The sequence below is a fragment of the Oncorhynchus gorbuscha genome, linkage group LG04 (genome assembly GCF_021184085.1).
Source record: "Oncorhynchus gorbuscha isolate QuinsamMale2020 ecotype Even-year linkage group LG04, OgorEven_v1.0, whole genome shotgun sequence".
NCBI classification, from domain to species: Eukaryota; Metazoa; Chordata; class Actinopteri; order Salmoniformes; family Salmonidae; genus Oncorhynchus; species Oncorhynchus gorbuscha.
The window spans coordinates 2,970,165-2,979,759 of NC_060176.1; the positions used below are offsets into that span (position 1 = coordinate 2,970,165).

Below are 9,595 nucleotides of genomic sequence, written 5' to 3' on the forward strand. Positions count from 1 at the left end.
GCAACGCACACACACTTTATCAGGATACTGAAACACACACACACACACACACACACACACACACACACACACACACACACACACACACACACACACACACACACACACACACACACACACACACACACACACACACACACACACACACACACACACACACACACACACACACACAACAGCAATGTATTCTTAAACATGGGGAGATGTGTGATCCTACTACCCTTTGTGGTAGTTTGGAGTAATATAACTAATCGACGGCCATTACACAGAGCTGGTTAACTACTGGGGTGTACCCAGCTAACGCACAACGTTCTGAGAACCATATGTTTCCTAGAACTTGGTGAGTGAGTGGTTGTGCCATGGTTATTTTGCATACAACCTTCCCACAACTTTCTGGGAATGGTGCAGGATAGTTGCTTGGCTTTGAACATTCTCAACACATTTAAGGAACTTGACAAAAAAACATAATTGTATTGGTATTTCATTACTTTAACAGAACGTTTCCTAAAAGTTCAAACATGGTTACATTGCATTTCAATTTTGGTAATGTTCTTGACATTGGGAATGTTCTCAAATAATTAAGAGAACGTTAAGAACCAACGTTCTTCTGTGTGAATGTCAGTACTTCAGCATAACATTTCCTACAGGTTTCCTCATGGTTCTATTTAAAGTAAAGTTCTCAAATTGAGCTGAGAACATTAAAGAAAAATTACCATAAAAACTACTAGAAAACTTTAGTAATGTTCCAAGAACATTCTAAGAAAGTTATTTAAAAACATATACATTCTGTTCTTAGCATCAACAAAACTCTCTCTATCCTCTCTTGTTAAGTGTGTTCAGGTGTGTTGGCCGCGCCCATTAATTGGCCCCACCTTATCTTAATGAGTGCTTATTTCCTTTTAAATGGGGTCTGTTTGAATAGACAACATTAACAGCTTTGTATGTGCAAAAAAACATGGCATGCTAGTTCCATCCTGGTGGGGCAGTGGACTAATTCCATGGATAGAGAACATTAGGTTCAAATCTCATTGATGCAGTGACACCAAAAAATGCATGTGTTTGCATGATTAATGACTAAGGAAATGAATTTCTATGTTTTCAATCATGCTTGGACTTCAACAAAGTGAACCCAAAATAAGCTATCAGTGTTATTAAATGTCTTACTGGAACATTCAGTGAACGTTTTAAAGAAGTTATTCTAAAACCTCCAAATAACCTATAATGTCTATTCTCACAGTGTTAAGAAAACGTTCAAGGAATCAGAGTAAAACGTTCTCACAACCTCCCTACAACCTAAACATAAACATTCCCAGAACAGGCTAAATGTTATTTTCTGTTCTTAGAACATTTAAATAAAGAAATCTGTTTTACCGGTCAGGAAACGTATGGCTTCGTTCTCGCAACCAACGTGAAGCCAAAAACATACATTCCTATAACTTTCAAGGAACCAAATGTGCTAACTGTGTATTCACTAGGAATCAAATGTGCTAACTGTGTATTCACTAAGAACCAAATGTGCTAACTGTGTATTCACTAAGAACCAAATGTGCTAACTGTGTATTCACTAAGAACCCAATGTGCTAACTGTGTATTCACTAAGAACCAAATGTGCTAACTGTGTATTCACTAAGAACCAAATGTGCTAACTGTGTATTCACTAGGAACCAAATGTGCAAACTGTGTATTCACTAGGAACCAAATGTGCAAACTGTGTATTCACTAGGAACCAAATGTGCAAACTGTGTATTCACTAGGAACCAAATGTGCAAACTGTGTATTCACTAGGAACCAAATGTGCTAACTGTGTATTCACTAGGAACCAAATGTGCAAACTGTGTATTCACTAGGAACCAAATGTGCTAACTGTGTATTCACTAGGAACCAAATGTGCAAACTGTGTATTCACTAGGAACCAAATGTGCTAACTGTGTATTCACTAGGAACCAAATGTGCAAACTGTGTATTCACTAAGAACCCAATGTGCTAACTGTGTATTCACTAGGAACCAAATGTGCAAACTGTGTATTCACTAAGAACCAAATGTGCAAACTGTGTATTCACTAGGAACCAAATGTGCAAACTGTGTATTCACTAGGAACCAAACGGTTGATATGAAACATCCCCCTGTCAGTCAGACAAAGATATGAAACATCCCCGTCAGACAAAAATGATATGAAAGTGAGACTGAACTGAGATTGACTGGGGCAATGTAGTCTCGACTCTCCACAACCCTGTGCTTTATTCCACACACCACACACACGTCTTCACAGCTCAACACCCACCAACAGACCCCAGTGCATTAGGGAGACAGATTGTGTGTATGTGCCCTTAGGTATGAGTTTTCAGCTCTGACAGATAAAGGCCTCTTAATGTCTATTAATACACTCACAATGGACGGCCATCTCTCTCTATAGGCCACTTCTGTTTCCTCTCCACTCTCATCACCTTCTCCTCATCCAGCTATAATTCTCAACAGTTCCTCTCCTGTCTAGCAGAGATAAATTATTAACAGCCTTAAACATCTAATATTTCCTTCCTTCTTTTCCTCCCTCCCTCTATCCATTCACTCCTCCTTGTTCTGAAAATCTCAATTTCCTTCCCTCTCCTCATTGTGTTGTGTGTGTCTGAGTGTGTCTATGTCTGTGTGTGTGTGTGTGCATGTATGTGTGAGTCTAGTCCCTAACTTGCATGTCAGAGTTGGTGAAGGTGCAGCCGGACAGGTAGTTGGTGTGCATGGCAACCGACTTCTTCTTGGCCGCCAAGTTCTCGTCCTTGTCCAATGAGAGAGGGTACACTGAGCACTTATTATCCAATCCCCTGTTAGACACAGACAGACACAGTCACACAGACAGACAGACAGACAGACGAGAGAGAGAGAGTTGTAGGGCATTACTTTAACATCAAGCCCTCAAGCCAGTACTTCAGCATCAAGCCAATACCTTTCTTGGGGCTAAGGGGTTAAAGGTCAGAGGTTAGGGTGAGACTCACCCACAGGCGATGGCACAGCCAGAGGGGGCGTAGGCACACGCCATCACCCACGTAGTCGGCATGGTCACTGCATGTTCCTAGAACACAGTGTGCATATACATTAACGTAAATAAGCCTGGTTAAGACCGCTCCACCATGGGACTGAATTAGGCTGTCATTAGTGCACTCACACACTCCGGCTGCTTTTACTAACCTTATTGGTGGTGAAAGCATCCCATACGATGACCTTCCCATCCTGGTAGACAGAAGACAAGGAAAATGAATGAAGAAGGGAGGAGAGAGGCGAGAGAAGGGAAGAAGGGAGGAGAGAGAAGGGAAGAAGGGAAGAAGGGAGGAGAGAGGCGAGAGAAGGGAAGAAGGGAGGAGAGAGGCGAGAGAAGGGAAGAAGGGAGGAGAGAGAAGGGAAGAAGGGAAGAAGGGAGGAGAGAGGCGAGAGAAGGGAAGAAGGGAGGAGAGAGGCGAGAGAAGGGAAGAAGGGAGGAGAGAGAACGGAAGAAGGGAGGAGAGAGGCGAGAGAAGGGAAGAAGGGAGGAGAGAGGCGAGAGAAGGGAAGAAGGGAGGAGAGAGGCGAGAGAAGGGAAGAAGGGAGGAGAGAGAAGGGAAGAAGGGAAGAAGGAGGAGAGAGGCGGAGAAGGGAAGAAGGGAGGAGAGAGGCGAAAGAAGGAAGAAGGGAGGAGAGGCGAGAGAAGGGAAGAAGGGAGGAGAGAGGCGAGGAGAAGGGAAGAAGGGAGGAGGAGAGAAGGGAAGAAGGGAGGAGAGAGAAGGGAAGAAGGGAGGAATGAAGAGGAAGAGTAATTGATATAAGTGGAGTCAGGGAGTTCAGTACCATGGACAGGGCTGTGACCAAAACACACTAATGACAGTAGAATAGAAGGAGGATAGGGGGATAGGGTGGAGAGGGAGGAAAAGAGAGCAGTTTGTGTGTGTGCATACCTGTGAGGAGCTGACAATGCGTCGTTTGTCTTTGCACCAGTCCATACAGAGCACCTTGTTGCCATGGCCCTTCAGTGTCCTCCGAGTCTTCATGTTTAACTCACCAAGAGCTTCCGCCTTCTCAGCTACCTTCTCCACTACACACACACACACGCGGTTAAACACTCTAGTAATGACAATGAATTGTCGTGTAAATTAATACATATGATATTTATTTGATCATCCTGTTGCAGGAAAACTTTTCTGCAATGCTCTCTATTCACTATCTTCTGGTAGTTTATCTAATGCGGCTCATGGTCGCGGGCACATCTCTGAAAATCAGATGATTTTTGGCATGAATATCAAATTCAATTGGGATATAATAAAGGATATAATAACCGTTTCTGCATAACTTCATGTTTAGGTACAGACAGTAAACATTTTGTGCATCGCGAGGCCCCTCTCCTCCCATTAAACTCACACCCACATCGTGCAGCTTCTTCCGCTCCTCCTCGAGCTTCTTCCCAGCGTCTCGCTCTCCGCCTTCAGCGACTTCAGAGTCTCGCTGCTCGCAAGGCCCTGGCACGCCATCTTTAGGAGAGGGTGAACGAAAGAAGGGAACGGGGAAAAGACAGAAAAGGGAACAGCAAGGAGCAGATGTTTTTAGTCGCGCGCTGGCTGCGCCTGTCAAGGCGGCTCTGCCTTCCTACAGCTGGTGCGTATTCATTACGCCGATTCTGTTGCAAAACGTTTCTGAAACGGAAGCAAACGGAACGAAACGGAGAGACCTACCTGCATTTTCCCAATATGAATTCTCGTTTTTGTTTGGACTAATGAATATGCCCCTAATGCTGCTGCCGCGCTGATGTGCTCCCTCTCCCCCGCTCTCTCTCCCTCTTTCCCTGTCTCTTGTCTCACTCTGCTCTCTGGCAAGTCTCTACCTCTTTCTCTCTCCCTCTAACTAGATCTCGGTTTTTCTCGCTCCAGAGAAGCCACTATGACTGTCTTTGATAGTAATTGCACTAAATATAGCCTAACTTTCCTCTAATAATATTCATTTAAATACTTGACAGAAAAATCACATTTTCCATATTTTATTTTACCACATTGCAGTTTCCTTGTTTAAATGTATGTTATTTTCCTTTGAAAGGTGTTTTTGCACCTATTGTTGTTTAGAGAAGTGAAAGACAAGGTTGCTGTAAGTGTGGATGAGCTGCCAGAGAGAAGGGAGTACAGATAAAATGAGGTGGTGAATTCATCCAGCAATGGTGTGTGTGTGTGTGTGTGTTGAAAGAGGCTCGCTGCTACTGTATATCAGACAGATAGGGAGGCTGCATTCTCAGATGGGGTCCTCTCCAACCCCCTAAAAATACATCAAGAATCTCAAATCTACCCCTATTCCCTGGGAATTTGTGAAGATCTTAAAGGATTGTATTGGTCCAGGAAGGAGACATTAGATTGGTTAGAGTCAGAGGTTAGAGGTCATGGATAAAGAGACGTACAATCTCCATGCATAGTGAGCAGTAGTTGATGGGTTCAGTCTTGATGTATAGATTCATCAAGGGGCGGTTCTCCGAGCAGCTGTCACACGGCCCGAAGGTGATGGCCAAAAACGTCTGGTCACACATGGCTGCAGCTGATTAACCACAGACCTGTATAGAGGAGAAAAGGAACACAGTGTCAACATTCAGGTATGAGAAATAACCCACATACACACTGTTATCGATTCCCATGAAGGGAGCATTGCTATTTTGTGTGTGTGTGTGTGTGTGTGTGTGTGTGTGTGTGTGTGTGTGTGTGTGTGTGTGTGTGTGTGTGTGTGTGTGTGTGTGTGTGTGTGTGTGTGTGTGTGTGTGTGTGTGTGTGTGTGTGTTAGAGAGAGAGAGTGTGAGTGTGTGTGAGAGAGAGAGAGAGAAAGAGCGCAAGCTAGAGAGATAGGGAGAGAATGTGTGTATGTGTGAGTCAGTTAGAGAGAGATAGTGAATAAGAGACTGAGCGAGAGGAGAGAGGGAGTGAGAGTGTGTGTGTAGGTATGTGTGTGCTGACAGCTGTATTGACGATAAGCAGTGGGGAATCTCCCTCCTGCCTGATCCTGCTCAGAGAAGGGGAGAGCATTAGGCCTATTTTAGGAGATGCATGGACACACACACACTTGGATGTACATTATTACACCATATAATGGTGGGGATCGGTAACTGCCACTGATAGTGATAGTCTGGGGAATGAATCATAGACATGCAGATATGGATATGGACCTGCAATATACACTGTGTAGAAATAGAACAGATATATAATGACCTGCAATATCTATCTGTTCTATTTCTGCAGTGTCCATATTGCAGGTCGTTATCCATCTGTTCTATTTCTATAGTGTCTAATGAACTGCAACATAGACACTGCAGAAATAGAACAGATAAATAATGAGCTGCAATATACACAGTGTAGAAATAGAACAGATAAATAATGAGCTGCAATATACACAGTGTAGAAATAGAACAGATAAATAATGAGCTGCAATATACACAGTGTAGAAATAGAACAGATAAATAATGAGCTGCAATATACACAGTGTAGAAATAGAACAGATACAGTTGAAGTTTACAATACTCTTAGGTTGGAGTCATTAAAACTCCTTTTCAACCACTCCACACATTTCTTGTTAACAAACTATAGTTTTGGCAAGTCGGTTAGGACATCTACTTGTGCATGACACAAGTCATTTTTCCAACAATTGTTTACAGACAGATTATTTAACTTATAACTCACTGTATCACAATTCTAGTGGGTCAGAAGTTTACAGACACTAAGTTGACTGCGCCTTTAAACAGCTTGGAAAACTCCAGACAATTATGTCATGGCTTTAGAAGCTTCTGATAAGCTAATTTACATAATTTGAGTCAATTGGAGGTGTACCTGTAGATGTATTTCAAGGCCTACCTTCAAATTCAGTGTCTCTTTGCTTGACATCATGGGAAAATCAAATTAAATCAGCCAAGACCTCAAAAAATAAAATTGTAAACCTCCACAAGTCTGGTTCATCCTTGGGAGCAATTTCCAAATGCCAGAAGGTACCACGTTCATCTGTACAAACAATAGTACGCAAGTATAAACACCATGGGCCCACGCAGCCGTCATACCACTCAGGAAGGAGACGGGTTCTGTCTCCTAGAGAAGAGCGTATTTTGGTGCGAATCCCAGAACAACAGCAAAGGACCCTGTGAAAATGCTGGAAGAAACAGGTACAAAAGTATCTGTATCCACAGTAAAACGGGTCCTATATCGGCATAACCTGAAAAGCCGCTCAGCAAGGAAGAAGTCACTGCTCCAGAAATGCCATAAAAAAAGCCAGACTACGGTTTGCAATTGCACATGGGGACAAAGATCATACTTTTTGGAGAAATGTCCTCTGGTCTGATGAAACAAAAATAGAACTGTTTGACCATAATGACCATCATTATGTTCGGAGGAAAAAGGGGGAGGCTTGCAAGCCAAAGAACACCATCCCAACCGCGAAGAACGGGGGTGGCAGCATCATGTTGTTGGGGTGCTTTGCTGCAGAAGGGACTGGTGCACTTAACAAAATACATGGCTATATGAGGAAGGAAAATTATGTGGATATATTGAAGCAACATCTCAAGACATCAGTCAGGAAGTTAAAGCTTGGTAGCAAATGGGTCTTCCAAATGGACAATGACCCCAAGCATACTTCCAAAGGTGTGGCAAAATGGCGTAAGGACAACAAAGTCTAGGTATTGGAGTGGCCATCACAAAGCCCTGACCTCAACCCTATAGAAAACTTGTGGGCAGAACTGAAAAAGCGTGTGCGGGAAGCTTGTGGAAGGCACCCAAAACGTTTGACCCAAGTGAAACAATTTATAGGCAATGCTACCAAATACTAATTGACTGTATGTAAACCTCTGACCCACTGGGAATGTGATGAAAGAAATAAAAGCTGAAATAAATAATTCTCTCTACTATTATTCTGACATTTCACATTCTTAAAATAAAGTGGTTATCCTAACTGACCTAAAACAGGAATTTTTACTAGGATTAAATGTCAGGAATTGTGAAAAACTGAGTTTAAATGTATTTGGCTGAGGTGTATGTAAACTTCCCACTTCAACTGTATAGAATGTCTTGCAATATCTATCTGTTCTATTTCTGCAGTGTCTATATTGCAGTTCATTAGGCACTGAAGAAACAGAACAGATACATAACCACAATCTGATACAGACAAATACTGTATAAATACATAGTTGGCTGTAACATATACATAAGGGTGGAGATATGCATTACACACAGTAGAAACAGAACACTGCATTACACACAGGTAGAAATAGAACACTGCAGTCTACACACAGTAGAAATAGAACACTGCAGTCTACACACAGTAGAAATAGAACACTGCAGTCTACACACAGTAGAAATAGAACACTGCAGTCTACACACAGTAGAAATAGAACACTGCAGTCTACACACAGTAGAAATAGAACACTGCAGTCTACACACAGTAGAAATAGAACACTGCAGTCTACACACAGTAGAAATAGAACACTGCAGTCTACACACAGTAGAAATAGAACACTGCAGTCTACACACAGTAGAAATAGAACACTGCAGTCTACACACAATACCCCAAAATGACAAAGTGAAAAAAAAAAAAAAACTTATTTATTCAGACCTTTTTCTACAAGACTCAAAATTGAGCTCAGGTACGGTTTCTATTGATCATCCTTGAGATGTGTCTACAATTTGATTGGTGTCCACCTGTGGTAAATTCAATTGATTGATCGGACAGGGACACACCTGTCTTTATAAGGTCCCACAGTTGACTGTGTATGTCAGAGCAATAACCAAGCCATGAGGTCGAAATAATTGTCCGTAGAGCTCCGAGACAGGATTGTGTCGAGGCACAGGTCTGGGGAGGGGTACAAAACATTTCTGCAGCATTGAAGGTCCCCAAGAACACAGTGGCCTCTATCATTCTTAAATGAAAAAAAGTTTGTAACCACCAAGACTCTTCCTAGAGCTGTCCGCCCAGCCAAACTGAGTAATCGGGGAGAAAGGCCTTGGTCAGGGAGGTGACCAAGAACCCAATGGTCACACTGACTGAACTCCGAGTTGCTCTGTGGAGATGGGAGAACCTTCCAGAAGGACAACCAGCTCTGTAGCACTCCACCAATCAGGGCTTTATGGTAAAGTGGCCAGATGGAAGCCACTCCTCAGTAAAAGGCACATGACAGCCCACTTGGAGTTTGCCAAAAGCCACCTAAAGGACTCTCAGACCATGAGATCAGAGACCTGATCGTGTGGTCCGAAGAAACCAAGATTGAACTCTTTGGCCTGAATGCCAACGTTACGTCTGGAGGAAACCTGGCACCATCCCTACAGTGAAGCATGGTGGTGGCAGAATCATGGTGTGGGGATGTTTTTCAGTGGCAGGGACTGGGAGACTAGTCAGGATTGGGGCAAAGATGAACGGAGCAAAGTACAGAGAGATCCTTAATAAAAACCTGCTCTAGAACTCTCAGGACCTCAGACTGGGGCGAAGGTTCACCTTCCAACAGTACAACAACCCTAAGCACACAACGCAGGAGTGGCTTCGGGACAAGTCTCTGAATGTACTTGAGTGACCCAGCCAGAGCCTGGACTTAAAACCTGATCGAACATTGCTGGAGACTTAAAAATAGCATTA

General features: G+C 43.0%; 1 protein-coding gene across 1 annotated transcript; it reads right to left on the reverse strand.

The window, feature by feature from the left end:
* Positions 1-1,840: 1,840 nt before the first annotated feature.
* On the reverse strand, positions 1,841-4,086 carry LOC124033547 (guanine nucleotide-binding protein subunit beta-5a-like). Its single transcript, XM_046345584.1, has 4 exons — positions 3,922-4,086; positions 3,182-3,223; positions 2,989-3,065; positions 1,841-2,817 (listed from the first exon to the last, which is right to left on the reverse strand). The coding sequence occupies exons 1-4, from the start codon at positions 4,012-4,014 to the stop codon at positions 2,673-2,675; spliced, it is 357 nt and encodes a 118-aa protein (XP_046201540.1). The 5' UTR covers positions 4,015-4,086; the 3' UTR covers positions 1,841-2,672.
* Positions 4,087-9,595: the final 5,509 nt, after the last annotated feature.

Bases quoted from the DNA above. Each gene is read 5' to 3' on its own strand.
- LOC124033547 (XM_046345584.1), bottom strand. From the start codon at position 4,014: ATGAAGACTCGGAGGACACTGAAGGGCCATGGCAACAAGGTGCTCTGT. The intron at 3,066-3,181 runs GTTAGTAAAAGC...ACTGTGTTCTAG, and splicing joins ATGCTTTCACCACCAATAAG to GAACATGCAGTGACCATGCC. The intron at 2,818-2,988 runs GTGAGTCTCACC...TGTGTCTAACAG, and splicing joins GGCTGTGCCATCGCCTGTGG to GGGATTGGATAATAAGTGCT.